This window comes from Amblyomma maculatum, chromosome 1, assembly GCF_055883805.1.
Source record: "Amblyomma maculatum isolate TAMU_Amacu chromosome 1, ASM5588380v1, whole genome shotgun sequence".
NCBI classification, from domain to species: domain Eukaryota; kingdom Metazoa; phylum Arthropoda; class Arachnida; order Ixodida; family Ixodidae; genus Amblyomma; species Amblyomma maculatum.
The window spans coordinates 363,568,388-363,588,006 of record NC_139344.1 but is presented as its reverse complement, the minus strand read 5'-3'; the positions used below and the strand labels follow the sequence as shown (position 1 = coordinate 363,588,006).

The following is a 19,619-nucleotide window of genomic DNA, read 5'->3' as shown; positions in this document are numbered from 1 at the left end:
AGTGAAAGCGGAAAAAGACTGCGGCACCGTAATCAACGGATCGTATGCAGCTCGGAACTGCGAGGTTCAGGGGGTTCTGTTTGCCTTTAAAGCTGCCAGTTAACTTTATTCAGGGTGAGATAGTAACCAACAATGATAGTTGGTAGTAGTTAGTTGTTGTGACTGTCACCCAGTTGGTGAAGATTATGATGACAATGACGATGACAGTGATAGCACCTGATGGTGACAATGGCAGTTGATAGTGGCACTGGTATTCACTTCAACCCTCATAACCGATTGTGAGGTCATCCCCTGGAGACCTCATCGACAATGACTGGACTTAACGTATTCACCTAATGTGATGTCATCATGACTTCACCTCCGGTGAAGTTTAATAAACGTAACTCACGTTATCTTGAAGACACCCGGTCATGGCTGATGACTTCACCAGGCGAATCACGCATATAAGAAGGGTACTCCGCCAAGCGCCGGATCAAGGCGTCCAAGATGCGCCTTTAAATAAAATAATTGATTCACCGGAAGGGAAAGGCGCAGTATCTGTCACACTTGTGTCTATGGACACCTGAACCGCGCCGTAAGGCAAGGGAGGAAGATGGGAGTTAAAGGGGAAAGAGAGAAATAGGAGTCGTAGTGGAGGGCTACGGAGTAATTTCGACCACCTGGAGATCTTTAACGTGCGCTGACATCGCACAGCACACGGACGCCTCTTCGTTCCGCCTCCATCGAAACGCAGCCGCCGAGGTCGGGTTCGAGCCCGGGTATTCCGGACAGTAGTCGGGCGTCTTACCACTGCACCACCCCGGCGGGGCCCAGATGCGCCTTTCAATTGGCGCTTTCTCGAACGCCGTACTACATAACACAAAGAAGCACATGCAATAAAGAAGAAATCAGGACCGTTTCAAATAGGCTTACAGGAAAAGGAAGGCGCCTCATATACCACACATATCCGCGATCACCTTATCCGCGCCGTAACTGATTAATTGATTTATAGGAAGGGAAAGGCACGGTAACTGTCTCACTTGTTTTTTGTGGACACCTCAACCGCGCCGTAAGGGAAGGGAGGAAGGTGGAAGTGAAAGTGGAAAGAGGAGCCGTGGTGGAGGGCTCCGGAGTAATTTCGACCACCTGGGGATATTTAACGTGCGCTGACATCGCACAGCACATGGACGCCTCTTCGTTTCGCCTCCATCGAAACGTAGCCGCCGAGGTCGGGTTCGAACCCGGGCCCCGGCGGCTGCGTTTCGATGGAGGCGAAACGAAGAGGCGTCCGTATAAGGTGAAGACAAGAAGGTGAGAGTAAAAAAAAGAAAGATCCAAAGAGGTGCCATAGGGGAGGTCTGACAAGCTTTGCGCTCTAAAGGCTTTCGTCTCATAGTACTTTATTGGGGTTCAAAATGCCCCTAGTTATTTTTGCTATTCGCTACATGCTTCTCTCTGCAGCAACGCTTGCTTGCACTGGAAAATAAAAACGCCTAATTATATAAATAAACGATTTGTGATAGTCGCATTTTAACGATCACTAAAAAAAAAAAAGAAAGATGTGGCGCAAGAATGAACCATGTGTGCCCTGTTCAGCTTCGAGTGTGGATAGAGAGATATCCGAAATAGGTTACGCGCCCTTGATGCACCCGATCAAGAGTGGCAAGCCAGTTATGAGTATGCACGCACAAGGTGATCATACTGTTGGGTTATTTTGATTTGTTCACGAGTGAGCAGACGCGATTTCGAGTGGCGCCTACAATGGGGCGTGATACCTACGCGAGAACGCCATGCCATGTGGCATGTCGTGTCGAAGGAACAATGCTCGAACTGCGGCCGCACGGGAATCATGAGGCACGCGTTCTTTGAATGTCCAGTCGCGCTGGTCATGTGGCGCTTGGTGAGAAGGATGTTCTCCGTGCACGGTAGCCCTGGTGCCAGGCTAACACGCGGATGTTTTGCGCGGCTAGTATAGTCGCTTGTTTATATCTTGTACTGTGAAAGAGGCGTTGCCTTGCTGAAGTCTGTAGACAACCAGCCAGGGCCATGTACCCAGCGCTGCAGCGACTGCGTCTTCTATTGTGGAAGTATCTCTATGATCAACTGAACAGAGACGGAGAGGCGCGGTTTCTGCAGAGCTGGCAGACCCGTTTCTTCGTCGTCTGGGATGGCAGGCTTGTTATGCCAGCTTTGCCATACTAACCCCCCCCCCCTTTTTTACGTACCTCAAATCATAAGGAAGATTTATTCATCTGTCGTTAAGTTTCTAATTGTAATTCCTTTTGAGCTTGTGTTCTGTAGGTATTGATGAACAAGGAATAACTATTAATATGGGATTGTTGCTAGTATCGTACATTTCGTTGTCCTCTCATGTATGTACTACAGTGCGTGTGTGCGTATATACAAATACCTATGTGTGTGGAAGACAATAAACTCCCTCTACTGCTTTGCGCACTCTTCTTCTTTTGAAACAAGCAGTTTGTCGAGAGTTTTGTTTGCTGCTTCATAGCATGGAGTTAAGAGAATGTAAAAATAAGAGCACGTAAATACGCACTGAACACACTAAAATTTGTGTTTTGTCGTTTCTATCATTAGCACTAACTTTTTGCGGCACCAGAATTGCTTTTCAACTGAGCTGGCTTCATGGCTCTTAACTACAATATTCAAAGCTTTAAGTACAAAGGATAAAAACTGAAACAGCCCCTGAAGTCTTCCTATCGCTTGCATTTAAAGTGAACCTTGAAAAGGTTTAGTCTGTATTTGATTTAGCTTTATTACGGGTTGCAGCAGCTGAAGCAAAGCAAAAAGTTTTTAACGAAATTATTTTCATTTCCGGTCGCAAATGGTGCTGCCATGTAAGTGTTCTCAGAGATATTTATTGAAACCACATGGTTCGTTTAATTTCACGGTCACTGCATCTGACCCTCAAAATAGAGTACATTCAATGCGTGTGCACCCCCCGCGGTGAGTCCGTGATGGGTATTCTACACGAATGAGTCAGAGTACATTACACCTATTAATTCAATTGGCTGGCACAAAAAAACAGGCGTTTATTACATAGTTTCGTAATGGTGGGAGAGGTGTTATCCATTTTACTGTTTTATCTCTAGTTACATATGGCAGCTGGACACATCATGATGTTCAATTTGCTTCCTACGCAAGCAGCGGCCAAGAAGTATGCGGGGCAAAAGCACGCGTATAAAACGTCAGAAACCATTTCCCTAACGCAACCTGTTCCTAGGACGAAGTTAACCATGCAGCGCATTTGCGTCGCTCTAGTCCTCGGTGTCGCCTTGCAGCCCTCGATGTTGGCGGCCGATGAAGCCCGAGATGTTCCGGATAGCTTCAAGGTAACGTACCTTTTAGAGCGGGAGCGCACTTTTTGTATAAATTCTGCTTCAAGCCCTTTTGCTTTTCTCCTTTGTTGTGCGTCTCAGTGAGCTTGCAGAATATTCAGCCATGGTTTAGGCGTATTACAACACATACGTCTGTACTATCACATTTGGCAAATTAAATAACAGTTTGTCAACGCACAGAGCTTTTTTCGTAATGCGGCACATCTTCTGTCATAAATGTTCTCAAAAATTGGACCATAAACGGTTCGTGTACCTATCCTGCATATATTAAGAAAAAGTATTCATTTATAAGTAACTATTAGTAATTACGCAATAAAGGTGTGTAACAGACATTTGAAAAAGTGAAATCTCTTTATGGGATGCCCTACACTAATTATCATCGACAGAAAGAACACGGAAAGAATCGGGATTATGTCAAGCCGTTACGAGAAAACCTGTCGACATCTGTGAACTGCGAGTTCGCAGGCGGAATTAGCGAAATAGTGGTCGGAAGATATTGTAGTAAATATCAGTGGAAATACTTATATAACCTTCTTTTTGGCAATGACCTTGCCCTATAAAATAATTCGATGACAGGCATGCGCAAAGAGCCTGAATATGACCTTCGCACACTGTTATACCGCTTCTCTCTCTCATCAAATTATGGGCGAATTAAATAAACTGAGCAAAAAAGGATTACCTAATATTTATTTGCGACATTCCTGTTAAGAGTTTGAGCAAAGTCCTATACTGCACGGGAATTTTGTTTTTACTCTGTGCCGGAGTTGTTCAATGTATCCAAGAGAAATTTCAAACGCATTCGAACATATAACTGTTGATAAAGGCCAGGTTTAAACATTATGCAAAGAAACAGTTGATGTGGAGTCTACCGACTAAGTTCTTGAAAATGTCTCTTCTCTGTTTCTTGCCGTATAGGTTATGGCTAGCACAAGTAAGCTGCCTCATGACCTCTATGGGACAATATAGATAGATGTATTTATTGAAAGGAAAAGGCAGAGAGGTTGGCCGGAATAATTCAAATCTGGCCTGCTACTCTGCACTGGGGAAGGGGAAGGAGAGAAGAAAGAAGGTCATGATGGGTGGCGATGTGGGAGAAGGCATATGAAATACTTATACAAACACATGGGACAAAAGTAACGCAGAAATCAAACGAAAAACCCACATTACTACAATTTCTGAATTCTTGCCCCTATTCAAAGTGGCTAAATACGACATAGAATTCGAAAAAAGCATAGAAAGGTATTGCAATGGTGGATTCATGTATTAAAATGTTTGTATTCCTGCAGAATATTCCTTTATATTCAGAAACATATGGAACGAGGGAGCTTCATTCTGGGTTGTCCAAACTGCGATATATTCACGCGCCACGGGAAACTGTATCTAGAAGTTGGCGCTATATTATTGCTTACTGTAAAAAGGTCTCATTTCTGACAATTAATTTCTCTGTTGCCGTGGTTTCATGCAGGCCTTCAGTAAATTGCCATTCGTAATTGCAATTACTGACAGCGACAATGATACTATATTTGAATGCGTGACTGCTAAGAGAGCCTGGCTTGACCTGGACGCCAAGAAGTGCGAATATATTTGGCTTCTGAGCGGTCACGGCAACAAACCCAGGTAATTTTTGGCTTTTGCGAGGGGAAACAGAAATAGCGCCAAATGCGCTTGTTTGAACCTAATACGTAGCTTTTAATTCCAGTTTAATCACTAATATTATTCATTCTCTTGTGTCATGAGCGGGGTATGCGGGCGATAAATAATGACGTGCAGCTGTTGTAAAGAGTGTAGCAAGCTTGTTTGTTGCTTTTGTTCATACATTTCTGCTCTTTTTATTTTTTACGAATAAGTCCTTTTTGTGCGGTTATTTTGTTTCTGTTGTTTTGCCGACCTTAATTTTTTTCAACCTTGATTCACACGTTCACTCCTGGAAGGTCGTTTTGACGGTTATAACCATAGGACCTCTTTTTTTATAACATTATGGAGTTGTCAACGTAACACATAAAGAAAAATTAAAAGTAAGATAAATTAGAATCACTACCTGAAGAAATACCGCGGAATATTCCAATCTTATAATGGCCTTTTTCATAACCATTGTAGGTTGGATTTCAAACGGCCCAATCATCTTCTCAAAACAGAAGAACTGTAGGCTACTTTTTCAGAAACATTTTTAATATTTTTTGCAAAAATATACCAAGAATAGCAAAAAGAGGCTTGTGTGACCAAGCGTTACCAAGCGGCCGCGGAAGCTGCGACGCCCTCAATGCTTCCGGAATATATGTTCTTTCTAATAGCCAATACAGCCAGATTTTTTCTGACTGGCTAAATTGAAAGATTTCAAGTAAAGCTTGTTTCCATGCCGTCTGAACCTCGGTGAGCACGTCAAAGCTTACGACAGTGAGTATTTAGCTTCAGAGACGATATTTTAGGCGTCGCGTAATGCAGAATACCCCATTTACTACTTGCTCTCAATTTTTAATACAAGCAAATTTCCTACGCTACACTTGACTTAATTGTTTTCAAAACAACCCGCTTAGTGTCCACAAGGGTTACACAAAATATTCAGATCCTCTTATTCTGCCAGCCTTCCATTTCCTATCGAAAATGTGACCCGCGAAAAATATTCTGATTAGGTTATACTTTCTACTCTTCTCAAATATAAAGTATTTCGGCAAGCACGGACGGTAACTGCTGTGAACATTCCTTTTGTAAACCAAGTTTCATTTGCTTGCAGGAAGACAGTCGCGTTCTATGTCACGGAAGGAAGTACCCCGGACACTTTCGTGTACACGGAGGGTTCAGGTAACCAATTTCAAGAGCATCAAAATTATTGAGCGACTAGAATTCTTGGCCGACCACCCTAAAATGTGTAGGCAAGCATGTTGAGCTATGTCACTAAGATTCAAAAGAAAAAAAAAAGGCTTGTAGCATGAAGCAATTCCTCACTCCTAATCTTCAGGACAAAAATAAAGATATGAGCACGTCCCAACCACAAGTAATTACCGGCTGTACATCAAAAATATGGACATACATCCGGCTTACTAACATGGCAGAGGTGGCGCATGGTTGGTAGATGCAGCTCTGCATTAACGATCGGCGTGTGGTGGGAAACCTTAAAGGTAAATTCATCACCGGATAAAATTGCGAGCAAAAAAAATTTGGCGATGAGAACCTCGTCCATACAGACACATTTGCAGCCTCCAAGACACTGTTACACACACTGTCTTCTTCATTTCTGTTCATTTCTGGATGGTATGCCAAGGACGCGGAAATGGATGGAAAGAATAACACTAAGCAGAATTAAGCGGTGAACGTCTTCACTTTCAATGGTGTGAAGTGACACCTGGACGTTATAAAAACTGTGAGCTTCAAGCACTACCCGATTAAAATAGTGTGGGCACTTCCGAATCATCTTTAAGGGTACAATGCGACAGATGGGTATTACCACGCGTGATTCTCCTTGCCCACCCAGACACGGATGCGCCTCTGTCTTTTAGAATAACAAACAATATGCAAGAGACAGCATGACATGCATATCGCGGCTCTGTGCACGACTGCTTCTGGGTGCGTGCTTTCTATGCGCGATACTGCTGCGCTATGCGCTCCATGATAGTGAAGAGATAGTGATGTCCACGCATGGCCGACTCAGCTGTCGACTGTAGACTCTCTCGCCAAATATCCATAGCCTCAGTCACCGCAGAATTCATAAAATCACTCGGCTCATGATGTCACACCCTGCGCCAACTACTCAGCTATGTAAACTCTGGCTGATACATATCGGGATTTTTCACTCAAGCCGCCACCGCCGGCTGGGTCAACGGTGCCAAACTTTTGCATCACAGGTTCTTAAAATCCAGATATTCTCTTTAAACGTTGGAGAGCAGCTCTTCATCTATTAGGGTCGCATCCTTCGAGCCCTAAATTGTGAAGGAGGAGGGGGGGGGGGGGGGGGAAGGGGGACATCAAGTTACTTTGTGTGAAAGTGCCGCGATTGGTGGCATGATTCGGTCATGTTTGGGTGGCTTAAAATCAGGCAGTTTTGTTCCTAACTGTCGAGCAGCAGTCTTACAAGAACATGAGATTTCTTTCACATGTCTGCATTGCACCCCCCAAGCAATACATTTGGGAAAAAAAGGAATGAAATTAGGATCATCTTCCGCAAGAAGAAATTATCCTACTTCTGACATTATTATCAGTACTATGAGTACTACATGCTCACCTCATAAGAGAGTGATGTCGCTCTCCCGAGATGCAGTTTGTGTTAATTTTGACACAGTAGCGAAGTTTATTTTTGTAGCCCGAGCTGCATTCCTTAAAGATTGACGGCTGTTAATGCCGTAGGAATATGGCCCGTTGCACACGTTACCAGTTTCGTGATCGAGAGCTGCCTGCTTTCTTGGCGGTAGCAATGGAACCGAGTCCGTGTCGAAGAGATGAATAAAGACGTCTTTATATACAGGACATATTCACAGCAAATCGGTACTGGGGCCGAGGGCTACAAGTTAAACGAAGCTGTAGTTGCACAGCGACCGCCGAAGACACCAAGACGTGTCCCCACCTTGCGAGCGGCACGGCACGGCACTCGATGAACTCTCGTGAAGGTCTCAATCTCCAGAGGCAGTATGCTCGCTTATAGTCAGGAAAGTCGTTGCCACTCAAATTGTGCAATGCGGAGGCACCACGGGACGGTGGCCCGAGAGGTTCAATCAGTGAACGTGAGCGTCGGGGACACCAAGACTGCGAAAAACAAGGAGGTTATAGAAAAAAAAAAATAGACAAACGTATCACTTCGTTCACTCTTACATTTCAGCTAGCGTTCAATTACGCTTATTGCTGGAACCACAGCGTTTTAGGTGGCGACACAGGACTAGGGCGTACACACAACTGTACGGAAAACTAGTGTCCTCGTTGTGTCTCTTCTTGTACAGAACGTCGGGGTTTACATAACTGAGAGTAAGCAACTGTCTCAGCAAAATTATACCCTACAACACGCTTATGCACCCGTGCGAGTGATGCGGGGGCGCAGCGAATTTTTTTCCTTCGAACAAAACCTCAGCTTATAATACGGACCCTTCTTTCAGCTACTGAGCAGCCTCGTTTCGGAGCGCGCCTTCTTGTACGCCCTCTCCGACCTGCGTCAGCCGGAAAGGAGGGACGCGACAGCGGTCCGAGAGGGGTCTAGCATTCGCTCGCAGCGAGCGCTGTGAATCCCTCGGCCTAACCCGTAATCGCAGCCGGTTGGGGAGCCGGAGCCGCGGCTGCAGGCGCATGGCCCTTAGTGGTGGGCACTGCGTCTTTGCCCGTGAAAGAGCGTGATGGTGACAAAAAAGCAGCGTATTCATTCCCTGCCTTGATGTGGGCGATCAAGGGGCGCCAGGGCCATAGCCTTATGACGTTTCATACCTCTTCACGGCAAATTCCGATAGCTCACAATGCATTACACTAAGCCGCGTTGCTTAGCTGTACCAATGTTTTCAGTAGCGTGATGTTCTCAATGTAGATAGACATGCACAATGCATACGGTTACCCCTCGTGTGCTACTTCTATCCCAGTGAAACTTTAGCTACTGACAGGAATGTCTTGATAGTGTTTGCCGCATAGCGTAACGACATTTCGATCGACTTCAAGCTGAGGACAATTCGCTTTAAAGAAGTTTTTCATGTGAGCGTGAAACCGTGTCGTAGCTTCTGTCCTCGGCGCCGGACTCTGCAGTGACATCTGCGCCTTTTCCTGTGACGCAGTGGCATGGCCGGGGTCCTATGCATTGAATGAGAGAATATTGAATGTTTTGATGCGGTCTTTTAATATCTCATTTCGTGTATCTGTTTCTAAGGAGATTGCAGTTCCTCTCTTCAGTGGTTTCGCAGAGGTCTATGCTTGATCATGTCAGTTTAGAGAGATTAGTAACATAGAATATTCGTCAATCGCTTTAATCAATGGGTATATATTTCCAAGAACTGCAGCTCTACCAATGGGCTGCCCAGAGGTTAGTTGGTTTATATAGTCAATGAATCGCCCACGAAAGTTCCATCTATCATTTTATCACCACAAACACCTGAAGAGCAGGAAAAGCAAACAAGCGTATGTCTCGATTGGCTCAGATTCAAACAAAATACGGATGCCTTTTTTTTTTTCATTCGGAGATATTTTGTGCCACAAGTCAATATGAAAGGACCCAAACAGCGTTAATGTCACGCCTGGTGAGCAAATTGGTATCGATGGAATTTTAGCGTAGTTTTTTTATGGTTGCTCAGCTCCCACCTTTTAATTCTAAATCTAAAATAAGCAAAGCGCGAATACCCGGCATTTTTCACATTGCAAGACTAGGCGAAGCAAAACGAATGCGTCGTCACACTGTCTATAAAGTTCCTCAAGATTTCAACTGTCGATTGGTTTCGAGGTATTCGTTCTCACTATAAGTAAATTTTATTAGGCGCACGTTAGAGAAACTGCTATATTACACAGAAATTTCATGCAAACATATCTTTTTTCTCTGGCTAGCCATGTACGCACGCCGTGGAAAATGTATTATATGTTAATATAATTCACTGCTAACGCACATTGCCCCCCCCCCCCCCTCCGTGTGTTCGTAGAGGACGGAAAACCCGAGGTTGGAACCATGTATTACACGGATTATGAAACCTGTGGAGTTATTGACGTACCTTATCATGGAAGGCGTAAGTAGACTGTACAATTTGTGTATGGCCATTAGTTAGTGCATATGTTAATTTTTTATATGGCAACATTCTATATAGCTGGTGGTTATTCAGGAAACGATACTGTTGAATTATTCCAAACGCCTATGCTCAAAAAAGCTTTTTACAATGTCTTCATACTTTCTTGGGACTTCTATGGAGGCGAAATGTTTGAATAACCAACATCATTGCATTGAGCTAACTGGATCTTGAAGGGAGTAAATAATTGCAGACAGATCAGACCGCTATCCCTTGTTTATTAACGATTTGCAAAGTAATCGCTGATCGAAAATATTTATACTATGTCACTCAGTGAACCAAACTCACGATCGGAACGTTTCTCAGAAATTGCTGATATTTACAGCAAATAGTAAAGTGGTTGCTCAGACAGAATTAACTTTTACAGAAAGCATAAGCAGGTCTCAACCAGGAATGAAGTTAGAAAGGCAGGTACATATATATCCATTGCAGTTGAACATATGCTTGCAAGAGAAATTCCCTCTGCTGGAGTCGGATGAAAGGGGAGAAAATGTGGAATACATTTTCCATCCTCTGGAGTGTCACACAGTGGACAAAAAACTATCGTTGATGTAATATTTATTACGAAAAAGGTTCGATCATTCTTCTTTGTAATCAAGTAAAAGTTTACAACTGGCAGAAATGAATTATAAATGGGAAGAAGCAATATCGCCGCATGGCCTGTAAGTAGTGAGAAGTAGTGCATTTTTGAGTCGAAGTTGAGGAATACCCATTCATCGGCATACCTTAGACTAATGCACATAAAATGTGTGTCTGTCTGCAGTGTCCTTAAGGGTGAAAAAAAAAGAAGATAAGGAAAAAGGTAGAGGTTTAACTGGGGAAACATCAAACCCCTATAGAAATGAAAATGATGCGAGCAGAACTACCCAGGAAACAGTACAGTGGAAAGGTTCGCAGAACCAATCCCGGCATTTGACATCCACATCACAATCTGTATCAAAACGTGCGCATTCGCAGGGATTCTCTTTCCTTCAGGAAATGACAGAAGTTAGAGGGGCTAGCAGGGAGTGTGGGAGAGATTCGCGATTATAAATGTTCGATGATATCATTGCCGAATAGCACACCGATGTTTTAAATGAACCCCTTGGCAGAAATCATTTTACAACAATGGGCGTTGGTTGATATTGGCAATACTGTTAGTAAGGCTGACAACAGCGGCCCAGATGTTGGCATCCTTGTAAGCTTTCTCTACTTTCGTTTGATCAGCATTTTTCCGGACTCGAGAACTGCAAGTCACATCTGTCGATTTTATTCGATTTTGCCGTCGAACCATTTCATCGAACCATTTTATTCTTAAAGTCACATTTGTGTTGAGCTATGTGTTACAAATTAGTGCAGATAAACGTTGTAAATAATAATTACCATGATATTAAGCTGCTTCTTTGCGGGAGAAAACTGTTAAGCTGAAGCCCTTCTATGCGGACGTTGACAGCTTTATAGGACCAGTTGTCTTTTTCACGGTAGAGGTCGCAGATTACGCTGTAAACAGTGATGTGTAGTCGTATATGCCAAAACGCACTATTAATCTATGGTAATTTCGCATGTCCTTTCCACCCGCCTAAAGTCAAACTTAGGTTTTTGAAGTTTAAAAAAAAATCAATTTGTATGCCATTCTGTAGCCATATTGCCGCGAAACCTTCAAAACAGTATTTGTTGTTTTTGAACAGCCGCCGGCATACAAGGTTATCACTCTGATTCTGGACCGCGTATCAGTTCCGTAAACTTTGTTTGTTACTGCTCGATGTCGCGAGTCACAACTTTATCAGTTTTTGTTGTAGCGCAAGACGCACCGAGATCTGTCTCGAAGGTTCCGGTCACTCGGGTGTCTTTCCACAATGTTCTAGCCCGTGCTGGCAGCTGTTAGCGACGTTATCTAGATTGTTCTGTGCAGCCCTTAAATTGAGCGTTGCCGAGTGTAACGGGCATTCTTTGTTCGACGACCGACGAGCGCGTTTGTTGCTATCGCCGCCGCCGAGTTGCTTAGTTCTTTTGCGGGCGCAAGTCAGCTCAAATAAAAGGTTTCTTTAGTGCAATCATCGACCCCCTTTATTTGTGTCGTCGACCTCGTCACCACTACGTGACATCTGGTGGAGGTGCTGCCTTTGATCCTTCAAGCGAAGACCCAAGCCGTGTTCCTGACGCCCTGGAAGACCAGCCTACAGGTCACCGAGCCAGCCGCCGACTTCAAGGCCTACAACCCGAACACGGTCTGCTGCCTGACCCCATTCGATCTCGGAAGGCATCGACGCTGACAATGGCCCAGCCTACAGCACCGGTTGTTTTCGTCCAACCTCGTGAGCCCGCCTGCTTCCATGGACTACCGGATGAAGATGCGGGAGATTGGATGGACCTTTTCGACCGTGTGGCAGATTTCAATGGCTGGAACGACGCTGCGAAACTCAGGCAGGTCTACTTTGTTCTTCAAGGACATGCCCGAATTTGGTTTGAAAATCACGAGACTTCTTTCAAGGATTGGGAGACATTCAAAGCACTGTTCTTGACGGCCTTTACAAGTTCTGTTCGAAAAGAAAGGGCTCAGGCCCTCCTCCAATCAAGAATTCAACTACCAAACGAGCCCGTCCTGGTCTACGTAGAGGAGATGGAACGCCTGTTTCGCCGCGCTTACTCTAACATGACCGAAGGTGATAGAGTGGCATTTTTAATGCGAGGAGTTAAAGAGTCGCTTTTTGCGGGGCTTGTTCGGAACCCGCCGAAAACAGTGGAAGAATTTGTAAGTGAAGCATCGACCATCGAGAGGACGTTGGACACCCGGATACGCCACTTCGAACGACCACTTCAACCAGCCTACTCATGCCACTACCCCAGCGCATCTGCAAGCGGAGAGAACCTTCGGGACATAATCCGGGAGATCGTGCGAGAGGAGCTCCGCCGAATGCTGCCATCATCGCAACAACCCCAGGTAGCGACGCTCGCGGACGTCGTCCGTGAAGAAGTTCAGCAGGCGCTGGGCGTTCCTCAAGCGACGGCTGCGACTGTTTCCAGCTCAAGAAGCAACAGCAATGAACTACGCTGGTGCATTACGTCGCCCTGCGCCCCGACGTGGTGGCTTTCCGAGCCCTCGCCGCTACCGTCCTGTTCCTGAAAGCCGCCCCTTGGCCCCCGCCCGCCAAGCCTACCAACGACCCCCAAGCCCCAGGAAGTGCGACGCCTGGAGGACTGCAAACAACCGGCCATTATGCTTCCACTGCGGTGAGGCCGGCCACATTCTGCGACACTGCCCGTACCGACGAATCGGTCTCCGCGGATTTGCGGTCGACGCCCCACGACCACGCCCAGGTGAACGACCACAAGAAATTGACAACTATCTGCGTAGCGGTGAGATTGCGCCACCAAGCCGTCGGTTCAGATCTCCATCGCCGTACAGGGCCCGCTTTGCGTCGCCAGGCCGTACCTATGATGAGAGTATGCGCGGAAGGTCCCCAAGCCCGCGCAGGGGAAACTGAACAGAGCAACCTTTGGAGGTGAGGTTGCTCAACGGCGAAATGACGAACATCCTCCGCCGCCGACGACCACTAACGACGACGCAGCCATTTCACCGCCGCTCCACACGACGTCATCGACGACCAGACTGCAAGCAGACAACGCCGCCCAGCGCAGTAACTACGGTATGCCCCGGCCATGACCTGAAGAAACGACGGAGCCGAGATCGGACACTAAGGCCCACGTGCAATGCGAGGACGCGAACAAGTGACCTTGAAGTTGATATCGACGGTCGCAGAGTCACTGCCCTAGTAGACACCGGAGCTGATTATTCAGTCATTAGTGGACCGTTAGCATCTCAACTCAGAAAAGTTACCACCGCTTGGGATGGCCAGCTTATTCGTACTGCAGGTGGCAACCTGATTACTCCATCGGGACGATGCACTGCAAGAATAACCGTAAATGGGCGTACTTACCCCACCAGCTTTGTGATCTTGCAGCAGTGCTCCCGCGACGTGATTTTAGGCATGGACTTCCTAAATGAACATAGGGCTATCATCGACCTGCGATCCAAGCTCATCAAGCTCTCTGCAGGCAAAGCCATTCCTGCTACGACGACGTCGATGCAACACTTCCCCCTAAACGTCCTCGGTGAAGAATTGACCGTCCCGCCCCGATCAAGCATCGCAGTCTGCGTAGGTAACGCAAACATCGAAACCGCTGAAGGCATCGTCAAAGCAAATATCCAATTGCGCTTAGAACGAGGTGTCGGCATCGCAAGAGGCATCACGAAATTCCGGAGAGGTCAAGCTCAGGTTCTGATAACAAACTTCACCGAAGAATACCGGCATCTCACCAAGGGCACGACGATCGCTTTTCAGGACGAATTAGAGGACCTCAAAGATGTATTCGCCCTCCACGACCAAACGCTGGAAGACGCACCGGACCTATTCCGTCAGCCTACATTTGACATCAACCCGGCATTGACCCACAACAGAAAAGACCAGATTCTCAGTCTGCTTCGAAACTACGGGGAGTGCTTCTCATCGTCATCGAAGGTACGACAAACACCACTGGCCAAGCACCGCGTAATAACGGACGAACACGCCCGACCTCTGCGCCAAAGCCCTTATCGTGTATCGCCGCGAGAACGCCAGGCCATTCGCGATCAAGTTGAGGAAATGCTGCGTGATGACGTAATCCAGCCATCGGACAGCCCCTGGGCTGCACCAGTCGTTTTGGTCAAGAAGAAAGACAGCACACTTCGCTTCTGCGTTGATTACCGCCGCTTGAATAACATAACGAAGAAGGATGTCTACCCGCTTCCCCGCATCGACGACACTCTCGACCGGCTCTGCAATGCAAGGTACTTCTCACCGATGGACCTGAAGAGCGGATATTGGCAAATTGAGGTCGACGAAAGAGATCGCGAGAAGACCGCATTCATCACACCGGACGGCCTTTATGAGTTCAAGGTGATGCCATTTGACCTCTGCTCCGCACCAGCCACGTTTCAACGAGTAATGGACACAGTCCTGGCAGGCTTGAAGTGGCATATTTGTTTGGTATATTTGGACGACGTTGTTGTCTTCTCGTCAAACTTTGAAGACCACCTAAAACGACTACAGACAGTGCTGGAAGCCACCAAGTCATCGGGACTAACGCTAAAAGCAAAGAAGTGTCACTTCGCCTACGAAGAGCTCCGGTTCCTTGGTCACATCGTTAGCAAGGACGGTATTCGCCCAGACCCGGAGAAAACAGCTGCAATCGCACAATTCCCACTGCCTGCCGACAAGAAAGCTGTACGCCGATTCCTTGGGCTGTGCGATTATTATCGCGGATCGCCGAACCGTTGACGCAGCTTACAAAGGCTGACATACCTTTTAAATGGGAAGCGCCGCAAGGAGAAGCCTTCGACGAACTCAAGCGCCGCCTGCAATGCCCTCCTGTACTTGGCCACTTTGATGAAAACGCCGAGACCGAAATTCACACCGACGCGAGCAGTGTGGGCCTAGGAGCCGTTCTCGTCCAGAAGAGGGCCGGACCGGAGAAAGTAATCGCCTACGCTAGCAAGTCCCTCACAAAAGCCGAAGTCAATTACTCGACGACCGAGAAGGAGTGCCTTGCGATCATCTGGGCCACTTCTAAGTTTCGTCCATACCTATACGGCCGACCATTCAAGGTGGTAACCGACCATCACGCACTCTGCTGGCTGGCTAATTTGAAAGATCCTTCCGGCCGCCTTGCCAGATGGAGCCTACGACTTCAAGAATTTGACATGACTGTAGTCTATAAGTCAGGCCGGAAGCATTCCGACGCAGACTGTTTATCTCGAGCTCCCGTCGATGTTCCCTCGAAGGACGATGACGACGACGCCTTTTTGGGACCGGTAAGCGCCAGCAGTTTCGCAGAACAACAGCGATCAGACCCTGAGCTGAAAGCGCTAGCCGATTACTTGGAAGGAAAGACCGCTTCCCCTCCTGGTGTGTTCAGGCGAAATTTATCATCCTTCACGTTAAGCAATGGCCTCCTTGTGAAGAAGAACTTCGCACCCAACAAGACCGCGCAGCTTCTCGTAGTGCCTAAAACCCTTCGGCAAGAAATTCTGCAGGCGTTGCACGATAAGCCCACAGCAGGCCACCTCGGATTTGCCCGCACGTTGCGTCGAATCCAGGAGAAGTATTACTGGCCGCGACTGTCTGCCGAAGTTGCCCACTACGTGAAGACGTGTCGTGAGTGCCAACGACGCAAGACGCCGCCGATAAGACCAGCAGGACTACTAAACCCGATTCCGCCCCCAATCCTGCCCTTTCAACAAATTGGGATGGATCTCCTCTTCCCTCTTCCCCTTTCCATCTTCGTCTGTGGGTAACAAGTGGATCATTGTGGCCACTGACTACCTTACCCGTTACGCCGAAGCAAGAGCACTACCAAATGGTACCGCGGCAGAAGTCGCCAAATTTTTCGTCGAACAAATTCTCTTGCGACACGGCGCCCCAGAAGTGCTCATCACGGACAGGGGAACGCCGTTTACGGCAGAGTTGATGCAAGCCATCTTGGAATACAGTCACACAAGCCATCGACGAACAACTGCGTACCATCCCCAGACCAATGGCCTTACGGAGCGACTGAACAAAACGATCGCGGACATGATCGCTATGTACGTCGACGCTGAGCACAAGACCGGGGACGCCATCTTGCCGTACGTGATCTTTGCGTATAACACGGCAGTCCAGGAGACGACCAGAGCGACCCCGTTTAAGTTTGTGTACGGCAGGGAGCCCACGACGACGCTCGACGCAGTGCTGCCGCACGTAACCAGCGAAGACAACCTTGACGTCGCCGCCAACATGCAGCGTGCAGAGGAAGCCCGACGACTCGCACGGCTGCGTATTAAAGACCAACAGCGCACCGACAGCCGACGATACAATTTACGACGACGCCACGCAGAGTACAATCCAGGAGACCAAGTGTGGGTTTGGACACCAATTCGCCGTCGCGGATTAAGTGAAAAGTTGTTGCGTCGATACTTTGGGCCATACAAAATCCTTCGCCGCGTCGGACCACTGGACTACGAAGTCATTCCCGACGGAACGTCAGCATCACAACGGCGACGCGCACGCCCAGAAATTGTACATGTTGTACGACTGAAGCCATATTACGCGCGTTAAATAATCTGTGGTATTTAAACTTTGCAGTGTTTATGTTTAAGTTTCTTTGTTTTGGAACATCGAGGCGATGTTTTTTTAAGGGGGGAGTAATGCCGCGAAACCTTCAAAACAGTATTTGTTGTTTTTGAACAGCCGCCGGCATACAAGGTTATCACTCTGATTCTGGACCGCGTATCAGTTCCGTAAACTTTGTTTGTTACTGCTCGATGTCGCGAGTCACAACTTTATCAGTTTTTGTTGTAGTGCAAGACTCACCGAGATCTGTCTCGAAGGTTCCGGCCACTCGGATGTCTTTCCACAATGTTCTAGCCCGTGCTGGCAGCTGTTAGCGACGTTATCTAGATTGTCCTGTGCAGCCTTTAAATTGAGCGTTGCCGAGTGCAACGGGCATTCTTTGTTCGACGACCGACGAGCGCGTTTGTTGCTATCGCCGCCGCCGAGTTGCTTAGTTCTTTTGCGGGCGGGCGCAAGTCAGCCCAAAAAAAAAGGTTTCTTTAGTGCAATCATCGACCCCCTTCATTTGTGTCGTCGACCTCGTCACCACTACGTGACAATATTTGATCTTCTCCGCTTGCGAACACCCTACGTTTCAGTAAATTGATGCATCGCGAGTGGTGAGCCAAATAACTACAAACAGAGGCAAACAAACCAGAAAGAGCATTTCCTTTGTCCTCGCCGACTGGTTTGAAGACCCGTTTGCAAATATGCTACAACGATAGGCATGCAAGAAACAAAGACGACGGAGCATGGGACATTTGACAAGTCTTACTGTGGTCTTTAAGTTGTAGACTCAAAAATGCGGAACACTTTTGATAATAGCTGTGAGTATGAAACTGCGGTATTCCGGTTCACGCCTTAAAAAAAAAAAGATTTTCTTTTAAGACTGATAGCAGGTGGCACTTGCTACCTTGCGTTCCTTGGCTTCAGTTGAGTTCTTAGCTTTCGCTTTCCCAAATGGTCGAATACTTATATCTGTGACAGTTCAAAGGGCAGTACGTTCAAATCTCGGAGCCCTCAAAATGCATTTACAAGGGTATGCTTTGGAATTTATCGTCATGATGTTTCCAAACACAACTTGGAGGAGCAATTCGAACAAATCGATAAATTGGACAAACACACCTTTCAATGTGGCTTCTTTTCCCCGCTCACGACTTGACACGTAATCTAAAATTGAGGATATACGCCTGTTTTGAATAGATGGTATTTTTCGACGGAATTTTATTTATTATTGTACGTTTACTTGAGATTCAGTATATATGCTCATGTCGCTTATCGGCCTAGTCATATTTTCCTGGTGACCACTGTAAAAAACACGTCCGATCGGATAGTTTTAACAGTCTTAGCAAGTCTACGTGAGCGCATACTGAACTTTTTTTTTTTGCGGAATGATTTTGGTGACCTGCTGGAATATAAGCGTTTCCTATCAATGTGATCAATACAGTGGCTTATATTAGAAGCACTTCTTTAGAAGAGTTCTCAGAAACGCATCCCATCCCCTTTCTATGAATGGATGACATTTAGAGATGCTGAAGCTGATCTGTAACGGAGTATTGAGTCATTTTCTCAATATAGTGAATGCTTTCGTTGTAAAAGCTGATAACATAGCTACACAAAATTAAGTCTTCAGTTCAGGGATTGCCACCGGAACCATGTCACAAGAAAACAGCGGTGACATCAAGAACTACTCGCATATCTTTGAGAACAGATTGCCCTGTCACTCACTACCTAATTTTGATCACTGCAAAATTTTAGTCCACAGGCAATTTATGATTTTTCTTCTAGTACTACCAATATTATCAGTACAATTGTCTATCAAAATAGATATGTAATAAACGAATTTTCTCCCGGGGAACAAGCCACAATCTATTCACTAATCACTAACCCTCATACAATGTGAATGGTCTCACCGAGTAGATTTCAAAAGCCAACAATAAACTGCAAAAAAAAAACGTCTAAACCTTAGCTCATTCTCATCTAACTCAGTTAAGCGATGGGTACACAGCAAGTCAATATTTTCGCATGAACTGGTAAATACATATACTGCTGAATCCATTCAAGTACATTATTTCCATTCTTGTGATGTGGCTATAAATCTTCCACAAACAAAAAAACTCTGTCATTGTGAGGCGCGAAATAATTTTATCGAGCGACGGCACATCCACACAAGAGATGACCGTTTCGCCTTTCTTTTTTCCCTAGAATGCAGCCTTTGGGCATCAGAAGCATGGAAAGACTCTCTGCCGCAGAAGTGTCTAGAGGAGTTCTCTGCGCACTGTGGTGTAGGAACACCCAAGTATAGCAAGGATCTTTGCAAGGATGATGAAGTTACAAACTGGTGATGTACGTTATTTTTGACCATTACATCGCACTTCAACGTTGCGCTCACAGCACAATATACTCTTCACACGAGCTAACCAGGGCGACTTATACGCTTTAGGTTA

General features: G+C 46.4%; 1 protein-coding gene across 1 annotated transcript; it reads left to right on the top strand.

Annotated features, from left to right (window-relative positions):
• Window positions 1–3,226: 3,226 nt before the first annotated feature.
• LOC146207984 (uncharacterized) lies at window positions 3,227–19,517 on the top strand. Its single transcript, XM_084591690.1, has 5 exons — window positions 3,227–3,329; window positions 4,801–4,952; window positions 6,067–6,134; window positions 9,926–10,009; window positions 19,378–19,517. The coding sequence occupies exons 1-5, from the start codon at window positions 3,234–3,236 to the stop codon at window positions 19,515–19,517; spliced, it is 540 nt and encodes a 179-aa protein (XP_084447816.1). The 5' UTR covers window positions 3,227–3,233.
• Window positions 19,518–19,619: the final 102 nt, after the last annotated feature.

Excerpts from the sequence above, each read along its gene's own strand:
- LOC146207984 (XM_084591690.1), top strand. The coding sequence starts at position 3,234 with ATGCAGCGCATTTGCGTCGCTCTAGTCCTCGGTGTCGCCTTGCAGCCC. Across the intron at positions 3,330-4,800 it reads ATGTTCCGGATAGCTTCAAG|GCCTTCAGTAAATTGCCATT; the intron begins GTAACGTACCTT and ends GGTTTCATGCAG. Across the intron at positions 10,010-19,377 it reads CGTACCTTATCATGGAAGGC|AATGCAGCCTTTGGGCATCA; the intron begins GTAAGTAGACTG and ends TTTTTTCCCTAG.